This window comes from Podarcis pityusensis, assembly GCF_964106645.2.
Source record: "Podarcis pityusensis genome assembly, chromosome: 2".
Taxonomy (NCBI): Eukaryota; Metazoa; Chordata; class Lepidosauria; order Squamata; family Lacertidae; genus Podarcis; species Podarcis pityusensis.
In genome coordinates this window covers 102,505,042-102,525,196 of record NC_138029.1, presented here as the reverse complement: position 1 = coordinate 102,525,196, position 20,155 = coordinate 102,505,042, and the positions used below count along the sequence as shown (strand labels likewise).

General features: G+C 44.5%; 1 protein-coding gene across 2 annotated transcripts in view; it reads left to right on the top strand.

Annotated features, from left to right (window-relative positions):
• The window catches only part of SYNPR (synaptoporin), a 148,048-nt gene that overhangs the window by 110,158 nt on the left and 17,735 nt on the right, over positions 1-20,155 (top strand). For both annotated transcript variants that reach the window (XM_080995901.1, XM_080995902.1), the window contains one exon: positions 12,661-12,785. In XM_080995901.1, coding sequence (XP_080852027.1) covers positions 12,661-12,785 — 125 coding nt within the window. The remainder of the gene's footprint in view (positions 1-12,660; positions 12,786-20,155) is intronic.

Sequence of the window (20,155 nt, the reverse complement as noted above, 5' to 3'; positions counted from 1 at the left end):
TCCCTGGAAGCTCTATGGCCCATCTGCCCCACGCTTGGCTTCTGGATAAAGACTTCCACCTAAACCCCTTTAGTTTGTGCCTGCTTTAGGTTGGGTGATGCACCAATTCACCCCAAACCTTGATGACTAGGATTCCAACCAATGCCTTACCCACCAGAAGTTATCGGTTTTAACCCTTACCCACCAGAAGTTATCGGTTTTAACCCTGGCCAGTGGACCAGGGCAAGATTTCGGCCCTCAGGTCTGTCGTCCAGGCTCCTGCCACTTGGATTCCCCTTGCCACGCCTTTTGCCCTACAATGCTGCCAGCCAGGGAATTTAAACAGCCGCCCACTGGGATATGACTGTCCCGGGAATGGAGGGCAACCCACGAGGGACTGCAACTACTGTCCACCCAGAGCAGGGTAAGCGGCCATTAGAAGCTTCTGGATCCTTCTAACTAGAAATTCCATGGACTGAGCTGGGAATCATCTGCATGCACAGTGTCTTCTCTGTTGGATTGATTTATTGGTTTGGCGTGACCCCCGCTAATTGATTTACGATCCACAATTAGCTCTTTATGCCCGGCGCGCTTCCTCCTAGCTGCGCCACTCAGCTCCGTCTCCAGTAGCTCTCCAGTCACGCCTCAGCAGAGTTGAACACAGCGGTGAAACTGTCACGTAGCTTCCACTTAGCTTCCGACAAACACAGACAGAGACCAGGTTTGTCCATTTCAGTATCTTTATTCCGACTTTCCCCAGGAAACTCCTGGGCTCACCGCAGCCATGACTAAAAACTGCGACCTCTTCCCTCAGAGACCAGAGAGGAACAGAACGTAACTCCTCCCAGACTCCTCCCAGCTTCTAAAGCTGACGTCAGAATGCTGAGGCATCATGGGAACAACTTAACCTGTTAAGTTCCAAACCCAACACCCCCTCTTGCCGAACCATTCTGACAAGACCTTTTTGAGTTCAACACCTTCCCCTTTGCCTTGTGCCCCTTCCCGGCATCTTTCCCAGGCACCTGTTGAACCCCTTCAACACTCCCAGAATCACACTGTGCGACACTTTTCCACGCACTTGTGACCTGATACCCTACTGACCCATTTGGGCCAGCAGTTGTGTCTTCTCCGTCAGACTCTTCCCCCTCTGACTTGACACCCTGTTTGTGAGCTTTCTCCATTGCGCTAACCGGAGATGAAGCCTCACACCTGGACACTCCTTTCACAACCTTTGGAGATGCCCAGACCTGCCCTGAACCCTGATCTTGGACCTGGTCCCCATCACCGGGTTCTGAACCCTGATCTTGGACCTGGTCCCCATCACCGGGATCAGCTTCTGCCTCCCTTTCCTCCTCAGAATCAGACAGACATTCTGAGAGAAAAACAGAACCATCCCTGAGTCTTGAACACCCATCCTGTTCACAGAACTCAGCCTGCTTACTGACCAGCAGCTTGGTTTGATCACCCTCTGGGTATGCAAACTTCCACCCATTGGTTGCAGGATCATACCCACAGAAGATCATTTCCTGAACCTTTGGACCACCTGCCTCAAAGAGCTCAAAGGGCTCTTTGGCTACCCTCCCAAACCCGGGAAAACCATGTACCTGTGCACCCTTGCATGCCCTGCACCCTAGGGACCTCCCACATTTCCGGAGTTTGTACCCTTTTGTGCACCTGTGCAGCTTTTGCACATGACTGGGAACCTTAGCACACTGCGCCTGTGCTTTTCCAGCATTCCCACCACCCTCCAGAGGTGACTCCAGAACAAAGAGATTGTTCTGCCCCCTTTTCACGTTGGCCACTTGTTTCCCCCCAACGTAGACCTCTAGCTCCTCCTGTAAAGGAGAAAAAAGCATGTTAGCCACAGCAGAAACCGACTTTCTCATTCCGTCTGCTAACATCACAGTTGTGTCCTGTTGAAAACAGCCCTGCAGTTCCGCATTTCGCCAGCAGGCTCGCTTAGCAGGTGCTGACCAACAGCAGTATTCAACACCCAGTGTGTCACCGTGTCCTGGCTGGAGTTGTTCTTCACAGTTGCCATAGAAGCAGTGATAAGAAAACAACCCTCCCCAGCGTCTGAACCACGTCTTTCCCTTGCGTTCCCACGCTGGCCTCCTCTCCGAGACTGGTTCCCATGAGAACTCAGCTGGTTGACCTTGGGACCTTCCTGCCCAGCTGTCTCCGCTCTCCATGGGCAGCAACGACGAACTCCAGTGGAAAAACACTGCCCGGGGCTCCTCCCAGCTGGCTTGGCCCTCCTTCTTCCGGAAAAGCACTCCTTGCCAGCTCCGCCCCCTCTGGCCTGGCTCCCACTGCGGCTTTCTGGGAACCTGCTTTGTTGACATTCCACTCCAGCACGCACAGTGGACAAGCCTTTACACTTGCCTTTGGAATCCTTCGCCCCCCCGATCTGCTCACTAGCACTCCTTGAGGCTAAAACATCAGGAACAGGGGCTGCAGCCATCTCTAGGCTTTTCTCAATACTTCTCCAGGGCTCTGGCCTCCTGCTGAAGCTTCACAGCACATCCCAGGCAGCCCTTGCTGACTTTACGCCCTTGCCCAACTTCTTAGAGTGAGCCTTTGAAACGCAATGTCCTCCAAGACCTGGCTGCCTGCCATTGTCTTCCGTTCTCCCAAGGGGCCCCAAGCTGTACTCACAGATTACAAGCTCCTCCGGCACCCATCCGTGGGGAAACGATTTTCCAGCTGCTCTTCAGCTCCCAGCACTCAGCTCTCAGCACAGGCAACCACTTAGTGTCTTTCAGCTGCTCTGAGCTCCGCAGCTCTCCTTTTGCCTCTTAACACCAGGCAAAAACTCCTGCCAGCGACTTCAAACGCATTCCGGCACTTCAAAGCGTTCCTGTGACAGTTTTTACGATCGGTGATTAAGGGTCCATAACCTGTTGGATTGATTTATTCGTTTGGCGTGACCCCCGCTAATTGATTTACGATCCACAATTAGCTCTTTATGCCCGGCGCGCTTCCTCCTAGCTGCGCCACTCAGCTCCGTCTCCAGTAGCTCTCCAGTCACGCCTCAGCAGAGTTGAACACAGCGGTGAAACTGTCACGTAGCTTCCACTTAGCTTCCGACAAACACAGACAGAGACCAGGTTTGTCCATTTCAGTATCTTTATTCCGACTTTCCCCAGGAAACTCCTGGGCTCACCGCAGCCATGACTAAAAACTGCGACCTCTTCCCTCAGAGACCAGAGAGGAACAGAACGTAACTCCTCCCAGACTCCTCCCAGCTTCTAAAGCTGACGTCAACTGTTTTGGAACTGTTAAGTTCCAAACCGCTGAGCTATATCCTTTTCTTGCATACTGGAATGAGTGTGAACGCTGTTTACCTCTTCATTTATCAGATTATTCGGTTTCTGTCCCTGGAATTCCTAACTGAATCGTCTCCTGTGCATGGATTCTCACTTCCAGCCTTCAGAAGTCGGCATATCAGAATTACTCATGAAAAGTTCCCCACACAAAAGCGTGGCTTTAAGAAGAAGAATTGGTTCCATAGCAATTGACAAGTGACAAATGTTCAGAAATACTTCATACCTGACTTGTTGCACATTTATTTTGGTGCCTCTGAAGCACCTTGTTAAATGGAGCTGCCTCCATTTTCCTTTTGGTGTTATTGTTGTTGTAAAAAAATCACAATAATCAGGACTTCATCAAGATACTACGCAGTGTGAATTAGATTGAATGCTGACCTGCTGTGGCAAATGCTGAAAGTCGAATGGCTGAAAGCCAATAATTTCATCACACTACATAAGTACTCCACTGACTTGCTCTCCTGAAGCACTTTTGATGTCAGCTGGAGGCAGGTAGATTATGATTCCATGCCGGGGTCTAACATTTCACAACCTTTCCTCTGCTTATAAACTGAAATATTTTTGAGGAGCATAGTGTTGGTGCTAAACAAGATTCCCTGTACTTCATTCAGTGCCTTTTAAGTCAACAAAAGGCAGAACTTAAATGCAGCAGATATGTTCTTATATTGGGAAGGGGGGCGGCGGGATGAAATCACCATATAAATATACAGCCATAGAACAAAAAGATGCTATATATCTATAGCAAATGTGGAATCCTTTCTGCAATGCATTTTCTCCAGGTTTCTTGGACCCCAAGTTAACAGTCGGTTGGCTGCCCTGCTAAAAAGCCATACTACACTAAGGTACATCCACTCTCAGTAGCATCCTCCCTTAAAGGATCAAATAGCCTTTTAAAAATACCGTATTTTTTGCTCTATAAGACTCACTTTTTCCCTTCTAAAAAGTAAGGGGAAATGTGTGTGCGTCTTATGGAGCGGATGCAGGCTGTGCAGCTATCACAGAAGCCAGAACAGCAAGAGGGATTGCTACTTTCACTGCGCAGCGATCCCTCTTGCTGTTCTGGCTTCTGAGATTCAGAATATTTTTTTCTTGTTTTCCTCCTCCAAAAACTAGGTGCGTCTTGTGGTCTGGTGTGTCTTATAGAGCGAAAAATACCGTATTTTTTGCTCTATAAGACTCACTTTTTCCCTCCTAAAAAGTAAGGGGAAGTGTGTGTGCGTCTTATGGAGCGAATGCAGGCTGTGCAGCTATCACAGAAGCCAGAACAGCAAGAGGGATTGCTGCTTTCACTGCGCAGCGATCCCTCTTGCTGTTCTGGCTTCTGAGACTCAGAATATTTTTTTTCTTGTTTTCCTCCTCCAAAAACTAGGTGCGTCTTGTGGTCTGGTGCGTCTTATGGAGCGAAAAATACGGTAGTAATAATAATGACCCATAGCAGGTTTCCAAAGGATAGTTTTGCAGTGCTGCAGTAGTGATACAGTACAGTTTGCATGCAAAATGTATTTGGTTAAATCTCTTGTATTTCCAAACAGTACTTGGGAAAGATTCCTATCTGGAAGGCCACTACCAGTCAATAGACAATATTGAACAGGACCAGGGGTTGCCAATGTTTTTGTAAACCAGAAAAACTGCTGTGGACACTAGACACCACAATCTCTTATACTATTGGCTACAATAGAATGCTTCTTCAATAGAATGTGACCCTTGAGCTAGATGGATCAATAATATTGGTTGATATAATGCATCTTCCTAGGTGCTTTCATTGTCTGATCCCAACATTACATGGGCAGCAGTGGTGGCCGTGTTCCATCCTTTGGTCACTATACCAGGCAGTGGTGGGAAATGGGGTGGGGATACCCAAGCACAATGTTTATAGTGTGCAAAATCCTGACCTAATGAGGGCAGGTTAGAGGCGCTGCCTTACCTCTTCTAAAAATGGTTGCAGGACATGTGAAGAGCCAGGCCTTTTATTAGTCAGATCCTGTGTCCACATGCGCTGATGGCTTGCAATTCATCCAGTGCCTTTTGAGTCTGTTGAATGCAGAACTTAAATGCAGTAGATACGTTCTAATACTTTTTGTTTTGCAGGGTGGGTGTGAGAGAGAGAGTGAGAGAGAAATAGCCATATAAGTATACAGTATTGTCCAATTGTTGGCATTTGAGAGACAATGGAGTGCACCTCTGTTGACGAAGTCAGACCACTGTGTTAGCAGCACCAAAATGCCATCCAACCACCTTAGGGACTCTGAATTTGTGTAGGGTTCACTCCTTGGTCTTTTGTTCTCCGGAAGACATCCCAGAAGGCAGAAGAGGTTTAGGACCAGAGTTTTCCTCCTCTTAGATGGGCTACGTTCCCAGGTTGACAAGTCCAACCTGCCCCTCACTTCCCTCTACAGCTCGTGCAGAAACTGCCTTCTTGACCGTTGGACCCACCATTAATCTCATTTGCTCTATCTGCCAGAGCCTGTCTTCACATGTGGCAGAAGTCCCTGATTCACCAAGGGCTTGACACCTGGTTTAGCCGGCCAGTCAAAGCCATTTCCCAAAGTGTGGTTGCCGTTGCGTGTTGACAGTTTCTAGGAGCCACGGGTGAGAGCTGAGTACAGGGCAGGGACCAAAGGTGGACCCAGGAAGAGCACAGCGTGTCCCCCACCAGAAGTACTACCCCCCCCAAACACCCTATACTATCCTATACTGGCTATTTATTTATGACCGCAATATTTTTTTCCAGATTCTAAACACCACTGAAAGTTTGTGAACTGAACACGAGTCTGGGAAAATGAGGAACTATGAGAAACTGGGTTTGACAGATCTGCCCAGCTTTACTTGGAGAGGATGTTGAACGTGGGAAACAGAAAGCTGATGCCCCACCGCTGTGTCTCTGCTCCCATATGCCCACCTGTGTTCTTCTAATCAGCTTCTACTTAAGCTGTTTTAGCCGCTGCTCATATAAGCTGAGCTGTTGCCCATTTCACAAAGGTGGCTTTCTATTTCCTCACCTGGTGGGCATTGCCAGTTGGTCATCTGAGAGCAGAGATGAACCTCAAACCCAAGTAGAAGCCATGTAAGAAAAATACTCTGCCCTATTCTGCATGAAATGGAGGCAAATCCCTCTCCCCGGTGCTTCCCTGCCGCAGTGTGAGAAATTGTAATTCTCTCAACTCTCCCAGAATGTACTGGTTGCAGACTTGCTACCGGCAAGTGGCTTTGCTTTAACAAGCCGCATCTCCTGACAGGTGACCTATTGCCGGAATGACAAGATGTCCTTTAATGCAGCACACTGGAAGTGCAAAACTCTTTTACATTTGTTATCTAGCTTATCCTCAAATGTCACCCTAGTTGTGTAGCTCAGCATTATTGTTAATATAATTATTCGGTTGTATCCAGTTCTGTCCCTCCACTGTGTAGAAAAGGGGAAGTGATTATTATTTTTTTGGAAATCCGTCCCTTTGTCCTGTAGCTCCTCTGCACCACCTTGCACACTGTTTGAAAGGGTCCACCAAGCCTCTGAAGCAGATTGGGTGGGGGCATAAAGAAAGAAGAGGACTGCAAAGAGAAAGGATAATTAGAGGGGGAAACACACACACCCCACCCTTATGTTTATGGAAGACTGTGCTGCATGAAAGAGTCTCCTCTCAGCGCAGGGTCAGTTCAGGGAAAGAACTGGATACAACCCATTATAGTGTGCTTGAAAGAATCCTTGCTCAGTGGAAGAATTGTGTATGTCACAATTCTTGCCATCCTTGTCATTTGCCTCGTGCAGCAAAACCTCTCAGGTCAGCCCTAGCCCTGGACTCAAAAAGGTCTTTTCTTTTTTAATAATTTTTTATATTAGGTTTTACATAACAAATTTAAATTCAAACACATCAATCGCCTCTTCATTTAGGATTCCCTGAATCCTCTGACTTCCCTCCACCCTTCCATGGTTACCATTATCAATCCAATTTTCCATCTGCTTATCTTATTTCCTCTAAGTTGTTAAAAGAATATTGCCCATTTTTCCATTGTTTTTTGTACATTACAAGCATTACTCAAATCCTGCCAAAGTTTTTAGTTGTTTACAGTGTTCTCTTAAGTACATTAAAAATCTTTCCCATTCCTTCTTAAAATTCTTCTCTTCCTGGTTTCTGATTTTCCCAGTCACTTTTGCCATTTTGCCATAGTCCATCATCTTCACCAGCCATTCCTCTGTGGTTGGAACTTTGTCTTCTTTCCATCTCTGGGCCAGTAGTATCCTTGCTGCTGTCGTTGTGTACATGAATAGTCTTTTCTGGTCTCTCGGAATCTCTGTACCTAAAATGCCTAACATAAAAAACCTCTGGTTTTTTCACAAATGTTATTTTAAACATTTTTCCCCAACTGTTTTAGTTATCTTGCATGTCCACCACATATGGTAGAATGTGCCTTCTTCCTCCTTACATTTCCAGCAAAGATTAGAAGCTGTCAAAAAGGTCTTTTCAACTATGACCACTAAGCAGGCATAGGCAAACTCCAGCCCTCCAGATGTTTGGGACTACAATTCCCATCATCCTTAGCTAACAGGACCAGTGGTCAGGGATGATGGGAAGTGTAGTCCCGAACATCTGGAGGGCCGGAGTTTGCCTATGCCTAAGAGCCTAAATCCATCTGTGTGGAAAGTGGTGTCAGGCTGTGTATGCACCATAACTTTAAAGCACAAAGAATATTGGGAACTATAGCTTATCTTTCACAGAGCTACAGTTCCCAGCACCCTTAACAAATGACAGTTCCCAGTATTCTTGCTAGGGAGGCAGAAATGTGCTTTACATGTGTGGGTGTACGCAGCCTAAGAGCCCCTGCGCATTTGCGGTACATTGAAGCCACTGGAATTAAAATGGGGCACTGGGGAGAGCGAATGTTGCTTCCAACAATGCATTTCCCATTCTCACGAAATATATTGTTTTCTCCCTTTGACGCACAATTTGTAGCTGCACGATTAATACCAATTTACAATGCTGTTCCCTGTGCAACTCAATTAATTCCAAGGGGAGATCAGCTCTGAGTGTTTTGTTAGAGGAAATAATTGAGCCTCATTTACTTGTGAGAGGTCTATTGTTCATGACATAGTGGCAACAATTACAGCTTCAGTGTAAATATATAACAACAAAATGCACATGGAGCCGCCTCGTCCCATTTTACCTGCCGGTATTTTTTCCCTGCCTGTCAGTTTGGCCCTACCTGGGCCTGGACAAATTGTTTCATTAACATTTTATTACATCTCGCTATTGTTGTTCAGAATATGTGAGCAGCTGAGAGACAGTTTGAACAGAACTGTCCCAAAAAATATTTTTTCATGAGCATTTATCCCTTCACATAGCCCATTTATAGTCAGTGAGTGGCCCTTCAGCCAATAACTGAGGCCTGTGCTGGCCCAAGAAATTTTGCTGCCTGAGGCAGTGAAGCAAATGGCTCCCCCTCCCTCAGTATCCAGGGCCGACCAAGTTCTTTTAACACCTGAGACAGAAAAATTCCACAACCTCCTCTTTCTGGAAGTAAACCAAAAAACAACAATAAGCCAAATCACCCAAATTGCTGCTCTTTCATGATGCTGAAAATCTGCTGCATGAGGTAGCTGCTTCACTCTGACTCATGGCAGGCTGGTACGGCCTTGTGGCCTTTTGCGGCCATTCTAGGCTGGAATATGGTGGTGGGCCTTTAAATGTTGTTGCTGAGCCATTGGGTGAACCCACAGAAAAATGAGTCACTTGGCACTGCTATAATGTCTAAAGGTTGTCTTAAAGTGTGGAAAGGGCTGTAGCTCAGCAGCAGAACACATGCTTCAGACCCAGAAGGTCCCATACTCAACCTGGGCACCTCCAGCTAAGGGGGCCCAGGCAGCACGTGATGGGGAGGACCTCTCTGGCTCTCAGACCTTGGAGAGCCACTGCCAGCAGTAGCAGCTGGTAGGGCAGCTCACCTGGCAGACAATATTGCGCTAGAAAAACACATAGCCTGACCTGGCACAAGGCAACTTTCCATATTAGCATAGCAAGCTGCCTTATGCTGAGTCAGTCCCCTGGCTCTCAAGAGTTTCAGACAGAGGACTAGGGCTGGGCAATATATCCATATACGTATCGTCCAAAACCGGTTTGAAGTTCATATCATGATATTGGTTTCATAATTTTTAACCTGGCAATATATTGCAAATCATGATGTGTGTGTGTTAGTTATGCAAAAATCACAATGTGGGGAAAACTGTGAAACCAGCCAATGTTCCTCCATATTTCAGACACTGTGATGCAGTATATCAGTAGATCTTGATGTTTAGCTGGTGATATATCATGAAGCTGAAAACTAGATATCACCAAGCCCTACTGTTCACCTCTACATACAGTAGTACCTCGGGTTAAGTACTTAATTCGTTCCGGAGGTCTGTACTTAACCTGAAACTGTTCTTAACCTGAAGCACCACTTTAGCTAATGGGGCCTCCTGCTACCGCTGCGCCGCCGGAGCACGATTTCTGTTCTCAACCTGAAGCACTATTTCTGGGTTAGCAGAGTCTGTAACCTGAAGCATATGTAACCTGAAGCATATGTAAGCCGAGGTACCACTGTAGTTCCAACTCTGTTTCAGACATTGTGATATATTAGTATATTGAGAAGTTTAGCTGGTGATATATTGTGATGTTGAAAACCAGATATTGGCCAGCTATTCCCCCAGCCCTATCTGAAGATACTAGGGACTGAACCTGAGGACTTCTCCATTCAAGGCAGATTCTCTGCCACTGAGCTGAGAGCCCCTTCTGTGACAGGGGAGAATTTATGTGGCTGTGGCTGCAGAACTAGAAAGCACTAATTCTTACGAGTTGGTTCAAAGGTGTGATCTCGACTATGTTGTGCAAATGAAGTTTGCTTTTGTTCGCGTTTGTGAGTGAGTCTTTCTTTCTGGGTACCCCTCGTTCCTTTCACCTGGAGTTGCCATGCCATGCTAGAATAAATGCCAAAAGGAGAACAATGAAACTAGAATTCAGCTGCCCGCAGTGCTAAGAGGTAAAAGCAGGTAAGTGCTATTAATTGTGCTAAAAGCAGCCCAAGGACAAGGGAACACACCACATGTGAAGAACTGCAACAAAGGAATGTTAGCACAAATTTGTAGGGTGCTGTATGGAATGAGCTAGTTTTCTAGTGCTAGGTTTGCTTTGTGTTTGTAGACAGCATATGACATACAATATTTATAATGGCTCAAATAAACAGACTTCGTCCTTGGGCTCTTGTTGGGCCCATCTTCACAAGGTAACAAAAGGAATGTGTCCTCCAAGAAGATTCAGTGAATTGATTCAAGTGTAGAAAGCTGCAATATGTTGTCTGGTTTCCAAATCTGCCTATTTAATAGGTTTAGAGCTGCTTGCATTTGTAAACTCAATGCTTGCCTAATACAGGGGTAGTCAACATGGTGCCCTCCAAATGTTGGACTCCAACTCTCATCACTCTTGACAGGCTGGGGCTGATGGGAGTTGGAGTCCCACAAGACTGGGAAGAGAAACAGGGCCGGCCCACCCATGAGGCAAGGTGAAGCAACCGCCTCAGGCAGCAGGCCTCCAAGGAATGCATCACATGCTGCTGCCGCCATGGTGCATTGCACTCTTTGGAGGCTGGCTGTGCCTCTTCCTCAGTAGCCCCCCACCAATGCTACCTCTACAGCGGCCTCTTGGCAAATAGGAGTCGCTGCTCATCTCTTCCCACCCTTGTTCCCACCAGTGTAGATCTTTATTCCCCACCCCCTGTTCCTGATGTCAATCTTCACTTACCCTTGTTCCCTGATGGGCAGGGCGCCATTTTGTGGAGAGGTGCCAAAATGTATTGGGCCAGCCCTTGGAGAAAAATAAGAGTTTCTGCAGAAAATAAGCATCAGTGCATATACCCAAGCAGCGCATACACTCAACCAGGTGTCTCATCTTGCCCATAAAATATTTAGCAATACGTTTGGCACCAGCTTAGCTGCAGGAGTTATCAGAAGGAGGTGTACAAGATGCCATCCAACCATCTTAGGGACTGTACTCTGGATTTGTGTAGGGTTTACTCCTTAGCCTTTTCTTCTCCCGAAGATATCCAGCAAGGCAGCGGAGGTTTAGGAATGGAGTTTTTGTTCTTTTAGATGAGCTACCTTCCCAGGTTGACAAGCCCCATCTGCCCCTAACTTCCCACTACAACATGGGCAGAAACTTGACTGTTGGACCCATTCTTGGTCTTGTCTGCCCAATCTGCTGGAGCCTGTCTTCGCATGCAGGGGAAGTCCCTAACTCACCAAGGGTTTGAGAGCCCTCACTTGGTTTAGCCGGCCAGGCGAAACTGCTCTTGGGTGTGGCCGTTGTGGCATGCTGACAACTTCTAGGAGTCACGGGCGAGAGCTGAGTGCAGGGTGGGGACCAAAGGTAGACAAACTACCCATTAGGATACCCTACACGCTGTGGTTTGTATGAACTGGCTGTCAAATTCACTTCTGCTTTGGAATGTCATTGTGTCTCTTTGCATTGATCTATATATACAGATATATAACTGCATGTAACATCTAATAATCCAAAATTACAATTTCGAGTTGTTTGAGGCAGTCTTGCGATGAATTGCTAGCGCTTGGAGCAGGAGGCATTTTCTTTAAGCACGGCTCCTGATTAGGAATGTAAAAATCGATAATGTCTGAAGTATTGTGAGAGGACTTCCTAAATATGGCTCATCATGTTGGAAAAAATCAATGCAAAATGGGCATGTGGAGTCAGTGTGTCCTAAGAGGGGAACATTAAGGAGGGTTAACCCATAGAAGCAGGCAGGAAGTAGTCACTAAGGATGAAGCCGGCAAAGGATAGGAAACGTCAGTTTGATGAAACTCTTTCGTTTGATGAAACTCTTGTTGGTTTCGTGTGTGTTGGGTTTTTTGTTTTGTTTTTTTGCTTTTGTTAACTCCCAATGGTGCCCTCCCAATGTTTTGGGGGTCCAGCTTTCATTATTCCTGCCCATTGCCAATACATGTTGGACCTTACAATAGTTGGAGGACAAGTCACTGGCTTTTAATTTAACACTGGTATAGTATCAGTATGAAAATGAAGAATATGCTACAAAAACCCATTAACTTCTGCTTATGGGGGTATTGTTTTTGCTTGTTATTATGCTATGTATTTTTGTGTTTTTATACAGTAAACTGCCCTGTGGTCTTTGGGTGAAGGGCAGTACAGAAATTTATTATATAAGTAAAATACCTCTTTCCTCTTCCAGAGGACACCTATAATTGTACTGTCATAACTGCTGTTCCACAAATGTTTTCACATGCTAAAATTGCATTGGTAGATGAGCTAAAATTACACACGCACATATATATGTATGTATGTATTTTCCCCCACAGCTTTTTGCAATCTTTGCATTTGCAACATGTGGCGGCTATTCTGGAGGACTGCGGCTCAGCGTGGACTGTGCAAACAAGACAGAGAGCGACCTCAGCATTGACATAGCCTTTGCCTATCCATTCAGGTAATCTGTTGTAGTTCTTTGCCATTCACATGCAATGGGGCAGCCATTGTCTACTGTGGTTCAGTGTAGTGCTTCCTGTAGATATTTGCAGATGCCAAGACATGCAAAGACTTAAGGTGATGTCACTTACTGGTGCATTTCAAGTTGCTTCTAAGCTGGAACCCTTCAGCACTGCTGAAGCTTTGCTTTCCCACAGTTAGCTGGAAGTGGAATTAAATTGAAGACTCTACAGAAGCACTCAGATTAGCTTCAGATGGTACGTTTGCACCTCACTGACTTCCCTCTGCCAGTAAGTGACTGAGGTCCACCTGACAAGAATCTAGGATAGTGGCTCTGCAATGCCCGGTGACCTGTCTCTGGAAGTATGTGATATTGTTGCACACCATCCCAATCTCTGAGTGATGCAAGATTCCAGTGGTTCCCAGGGTTTGTATTTTCTTTTGGGAATGAGGCACAACAGAGACTGCAGTGTTTTTATGCCATTTGGTTTATTTATGCATATATGCAACCTGAGCCTACGATGGAGGGGGTTCACACCATCAACACCCCAAAAAGGTCTTGTTTCTCCCATAGCCACAGCCTTGGATTCAAACAGAAATCAGACATTGCTCTCAAACTTTGCTCTGACTCTCTCTCCAGCTTGCTGCTTTACGTCTAGGTCACACCACTGCCCCTTTTAACTCTAAACTCAATGCTTTGTCCTTCTGTCTCTGAGTAGAGGGAGGGGCATCACCCATTTAGGCCTATTTCCTTTGTTTTTTTAATGGCCCATCACCCAGGTGATTGCCTCAACACAGGAAGCTAGCCTGGCTTATATTTTGACACTCGCTGGATTCAGGGGTTACAAGGATCTTGCATACAGCCTACTTCCAACCCCCCAAACTTATAATGCACTTATATGGCAGTGTTCTTCCCCATGGCCAAGTTTTTCTTATAATTATTCGTCCTGTTCACAAGGGACAGCAATGTTAATGAAAAGTTTCTTTCTGGTAAATAACAATAGCAACAACAGCAACAACTCCTAATGAGAAAGGTGTGAGAACAGTGATAAATAGACTCTCAATTTTCCCCCAATTTAATCATTTCTTTAAAAAAGAAACTTTTTTTATTATAGGAAAATAGTACTATTAAAAAGTGGGGGAAAGATTAGTTGATGGATGTGCTGAACTGGTTACTGGCCCCAAAAATGGACTATATGAGAGTCAATAAACCTGAAGCTCAATCCAGAGAAGACTGAGATGTTTCTATTGGGTGGTTGCTCTTACTGGACAATTGGTGTAGACCCTACTCTAGATGGGCTCACATTCGCTGTGGAAGAGCAGGTCTGTAGTTTGGGGGTGGGGTGGGGGTCCCCCTAGATTCACTGCTGTCACTTGAGTACCTTCCACTAGCCTTGACTGGTGGCCCAGCTACAACCTTATCTGGATGATGATAACCTGTCTGCCATAACCTAGGCTCTGGTAACTTCAATATTATATTACAATATTATACTGCATTGTGGTTTTCATGGGTTTGCTTTTGAAGACAGGTGAGGTGAGCCAATCATATAACACTGAATCTGGCACAGGTGCATTGGCTGCCTGTATGCTTCTTTTAATCCATAAAGCTCTTTATGGCTCGGGGCCCCAGTATCTTTCAAAGCACCTCTCCCACTATGACCCTACCTGGACCCTTCGGTCTTCATCTGAAGCTCTCCTCCAGGTGCCTCTGACTTCTTTTGGTTGAAGTTCCCTGGCTGTAGAATGCTGTCCCCAGCGAGGTCCACTTGGTGCCATCATGAATGTCTTCCATGTACTAGGTTTAAACATATCTCTTCGCCCAGACATATGACAAATTATGACAAGTTGGCTGATGGCCTACTTGATGGAAAGTTTTTGCTGCTGAAGATTTTTGTCCTTTTTCCCTGCGCTACGAAATGGTTTTCTTGACATATGTTGTTTTTGGTTTTGTGTCATTCCTGTTGGGCTCTTGACATTTTGTAGGAAGTGACTAACAAGTTAAATAGATAAATAATTCTCAGAATGTATGTATGCATTGATTAACAAATTGCCTTTTAAAAACATCAGCTCTCCAAAAGATTCAAATGTGTCTTGGTTTCATAGCATCTGAGCTAAGCTGTCCTAGAAAGCCTTTTTTAGCCTAGTGATGTGTCTGATGTGTTTCATAAGCCAGTTTTGGGATGATAAACACCAATGGAAATGAAGGCAAGTGTCCAATGCCAGAAGTTAACAATGAAATATTTTTAAAACCCTGCTGTTAATAAGACATAACACATTCACAAGCAGATGCAATGCAAAAAATAAATAAATATGGCTATCAGCCTTCCCCATCCCCCTTGCATCTAAACGGTCATGTCCTGCATCTATAAAAAGTCCCCAAACCTAAAAGTAGATTCACAGATATCTATTTCTTTCTATAAAAATTCTATTCCAAGAAATGTTTTTAAAGACAGCAACACCATCTGTCTGTAAAATGGCTATTTCCATCAGACATCATTTTCTGTTTTGCTTTTGAGTTCCATTTATGCCTTTATTGATAGTAATGCTGTTCACTAAATGGATCTGAGCAGCTGGCAAACTCGTGAATTGTTGTTAATTTATGAGATATTTATGCCATACTTGTGCTCCACAGACTTGTACTGCCCTTTATTACAAATGTTAAATTTCCCCCCTTTTTGCTAACTTTGCTGTTCTGTACAATCTTTCATCTCTTGCTTCTTTTAGTATTCATGAAGCAGCTTTGGAAAATTGAGTTATGCAAATTTCTAATTTGATTCTCTTCCAAAGTTGTCACATTTCATGAGTGTTCTTCACAGAGGATGGGAGGGAGTTCCACAATAGAAATTGCTATTTAAGATGTTGGTTTATATATGTTATTAGTTTATAATAATAATATATAAGAAAGAAAGCTTGAAAGCCAGCATTATTTGGCTCAGATCAGAAATACATAGCTTATTGAACAGAGGTATGCATGATACTTGCTAGTGCACTCCATCTTTATACTTACCCCTTCCTTCCTCCTTTTTTGGTGAGCTGTGATTGAAGTCTTCCTCGGTGAATTAACCATAGTTTCCTGTGAAGTCTGAATCAGGAAACTGTGGTTATCAGCAGGGGCAGACATCTTTCACAATATGGCGCCCTGTGTGAGGCTAAAATTTGGAACCCCCAAATGGATCTTCTCAATTATGGATCTTCTTAATTTTGTTTCCCTTCAACTCGGCACCCTGTGAAGGGGAACCAGCCACACCACCCAAAATCCGGTGATGTTACCAGTACTGGAACAAGCCAGAATATTACTGAAGCCAATTTCAAATCATGTAAGAGCCAAGGCTTATTCTCATCGCCATAGTTCTCCAGTTCAGATGTTCTTAGAACTATGGTTAATCAACCCAGGAAGTCTTCAAAAAGAGCACAATGAGAAGGTGGGGAAAGGTAGCTGAGGCTGGGGCATGCGAGTGAAAGACTGCCCCACTACTCTTTTTTTTTAAGGTTTCTCTTAAACCTACAGTCTGGCACTCCTGTTGCCATGATGAGATGTGAGGTTGTGTTTTCTTCAGTATTGTCCATCCTTCATGCTGTCTTGCTTCCGTTGAAATTGCAATGTGCCAGATATAAGGTTGCCCTGTTTGAAGGAAACTTGTAATAGATCTGTTCAAAATTGGGCTAACTGTTATGATTAAGTATGGATTCCTGGTGCCCATAGCTGCAAAATACTGAATTAAAAAAGTTAAAGTTAACCTCAAACTGTTGCAATTCTCACAGTTTTATTATTCTGTTAAATCTGATTGTGGTCTCTCTCCCCCCCTCCCCCATCCTCTGTTTGTGCAATGATTCACTGCTTTGAGATTTCAAATTATGCCCACAGCATTATTCAAGGGGAGAGATGCAGGAATACCTATAAATGGTTGTTTATTCAATTGTGTCCAGAAAGAGGAAGGAGGCCTATTATATTGCTCCCTGGATAGTTCCCCTGAGGAAAGATTTTTGAAAGAGAGTCTTGAGACAGGTTTGTTTGTTTTTAACAGTGAGGCGAAAAACTGTTTCTTATTGCTTGACTAGGATAAATATATTGCATAAAAGGTTTTTATGTTTGCTCTAGGTTCCCAACAGATCACAGTGCCCTGGAGACCACCTATGTTAAAATGTATCTTTCAGCTTGACTATGTCTGAATTTTTGTGATGACCAATGCTTTTTAGCAAATGAATTTGACTGACACAAGGCGTGTGGATATCTTGGCTTATTAAGATAATGAACATCTAGCTGTTGACACCATTAAGGGACCCCTGACCATTTGGTCCAGTCGTGACCGGCTCTGGGGTTGCAGCGCTCATCTCGCTTTATTGGCTGAGGGAGCCTGTGTACAGCTTCCGGGTCATGTGGCCAGCATGACTAAGTCGCTTCTGGCGAACCAGAGCAGCACACAGAAACGCCGTTTACCTTCCTGCCGGAGTGGTACCTATTTATCTACTTGCACTTTTGACGTGCTTTCGAACTGCTAGGTTGGCAGGAGCAGGGACCGAACAACGGGAGCTCACCTTCTGATTGGCAAGTCCTAGGCTCTGTGGTTTAACCCACAGCGCCACCCGCATCCCACATTGACACCATTACCTTCATGCAATATAATGTTTCAGAAATAACATCCATCAGTGGGCTTACTTTAAAACCATATTGTTTATTAAAAGATAGTCTGCCACACATTACTGGAAAGCCTTTGTTGTGGTGGTCTTTCTGCAAAATAAAAATAAAAATCCATGCTTAATTTATTAATTTCATATATAAATAGAAGGCATTATTAATACACTGTCAAGTGGAGATTCATATAAGTTGTCCCAAATAAGCAAAGATATGATCTACTCTGTTATTGACTAGTGTGTATAGAGATGCTGTGTTAATAAAGGAAGATATGAGTCTCACTTGGTAGGATATTATTCATTAATACAGAGAGAAATAATAAAGTTGGGGTTTTATGCAGAATACATCCTTGAGCAGTATTCTTACCCTATTTTTTTGGAGTTTGATCAAGCATTCCTTCATGCTATGAAAGGGCTTGAGGAAAGTTTTGTTGGTCAAGAACCACAATTCATGGGATGGTAGAAGGAATAAAAAAGGAAGTGAGTATACAGTTACATGACATGAGGCCATTCATCCACTCCCATTTATTGTAAAGCAGGCATCCCCAAACTCGGCCCTCCAGATGTGTTGCGACTACAACTCCCATCATCCCTAGCTAACAGGACCAGTGGTCAGGCATGATGGGAACTGTAGTCCCAAAACAGCTGGAGGGCCAAATTTGGGGGTGCCTGTTGTAAAGCTTGGTTTGGATACCCAAGAGCTAATGGTGCAACAGCAGAATCACACAGAGCAAGGTTTCTGCTTGCTCTGAGTGTAACAATCAATGTTCCATAGTTTAGCAAGAAGACAGTTTCCTCATCAGGAGGAACTTGTGTATATTTCTTTCTGTTCATGTCATGACAAATACTCAAATTTTTGACATTCTGCCATTGGATATAAACCTACATTAGGCCCACTTATATATGCAGATATCCATATCTCTGATATCTTTTTCCTTACACTATGTCCAAGTCCGCTTATTCAAATCAAATCAATCTTTATTACAGTCCAGAGACCCAACAAATCATTACAAAGCAATGCACAATTCATACAGCCTACCTCCAGCTTAAACAAGCATTTTGTTCAAAATGCTTGTTCATTCTTTCTTACACATACACACATTAATGGACACAGGTCCACAGTTCCTTAGGGCCACATAGTCCCATAGGTCTCACATTATTATTGTTGTTGTTGTTGTTGTTGTTGTTGTTATTTCTGCAAAGCTGGAATGTCCGTAAGCATTTCATAACCTTGCATTCCAGCACTGACCTCGTGGCTAGCAAGATCTTGTTTCAATGTCCTGAAACTCTATGTTCTTATAGCCAACAGCAATGGTGGTTTCAAAAGTTGTGCACCTTTTGTTTGCCTCGTTTTGTTTTTGTTTACTTGATTTGGAGTGGTGGTGGGGAGTAAAATCGCTATTTCCCCCCTGCAATCCTTTATATTAATTTGATATCTTAGTTGTCCGTCTGCAATCCTGCTAAGAGATTACTCAGAGCTGACTTTGAAAATAGATATATGATTATGATTCAAATGTAACAGAGAGTGCCTTTGCTTGACAGTGCAGGCATCAAAAGGCCTGAGTAAATCACCTCCGTATCTGTTAAGTTAGGACCTTCAGCCACTCAGGGCCTTTGTTCAAGAGACAGGTAAGCTTCTTCATGAAAGAACATCGCAGGTTTTTCCTTCACTGCACCTGGGAGTGAATAAATCTGTTTTTGTGCAGCATTTCTTCACCAGTTCCTCCCTGATTTATGATTACTGGTTGACAGTGGAAGAGTTGAGGGGGTGAGCCCGAAACAAAAGATGCCACGCAGAGAGCCCACGGAGCTTGTACCTGTCATGACTGTCAAACGCTGTGCTGGAAACAAGAAGAAGCTAAAATTTAAAAATTTGGATCTATCGGTATGACTCAGTTCTAGAAGCAGTTGTGTGTTTGTGTCAGTTTTTCTCTTTCTTCATCCTTGAACTTGGTGCAAAAGAAAGGATATCTGCCGTGGCTTGGAAAGCGTTGAAACAAGATGGTGCAGCTGATAATACAGGAAACTGTGACAGATACCGTATTTTTCGCCCTATAAGACGCACCCAACCATAAGACGCACCTAGTTTTTAGAGGAGGAAAACAAGAAAAAAAAATTCTGAATCAAATGTTCTTGAAGAGGCTTTGCACGGCTATCCCTGAAGCCAGAACAGCAAGAGGGATTGCTGCACAGCAATCCCTCTTGCTGTTCTGGCTTCAGCGATAGCTGCGCAGCCTGCATTCGCTCCATAAGACGCACACACATTTCCCCTTACTTTTTAGGAGGGAAAAAGTGCGTCTTATAGAGCAAAAAATACGGTAAATAAACAAATGTTACCTAAACATGAACGAACCAGAAGCCCTTACCTAAGAAGGAATTGATCTAGAAAAGAGCTATTTAGCATCACACTTAACTAAATTTTGCACAGTTGATAAAGTGGAGCTTTTAAATGTACTTCGCCAATGGTAATTTTAAGAGAGCATTCTCTTCCCATTGGCATGTTTTATAAATTATTCTTGCAGAGCTGGGATAGTGAACCTCAGGGCCTCCTGATGTTGCTGGACCACAACTCCCATCATTCCTGACCATTGGACATTCTGGCCGGGGCTGGTGGGAACTGGAGTCCCACAATGACTGGAGGGCCACAAGTTCCCCTTTCCTATTCTAGAGGGATGCACACATAAGGAAAGGCTATCAATCAGAATTTACACTGAGAATTAAGCTGAGATCTGAACTCAG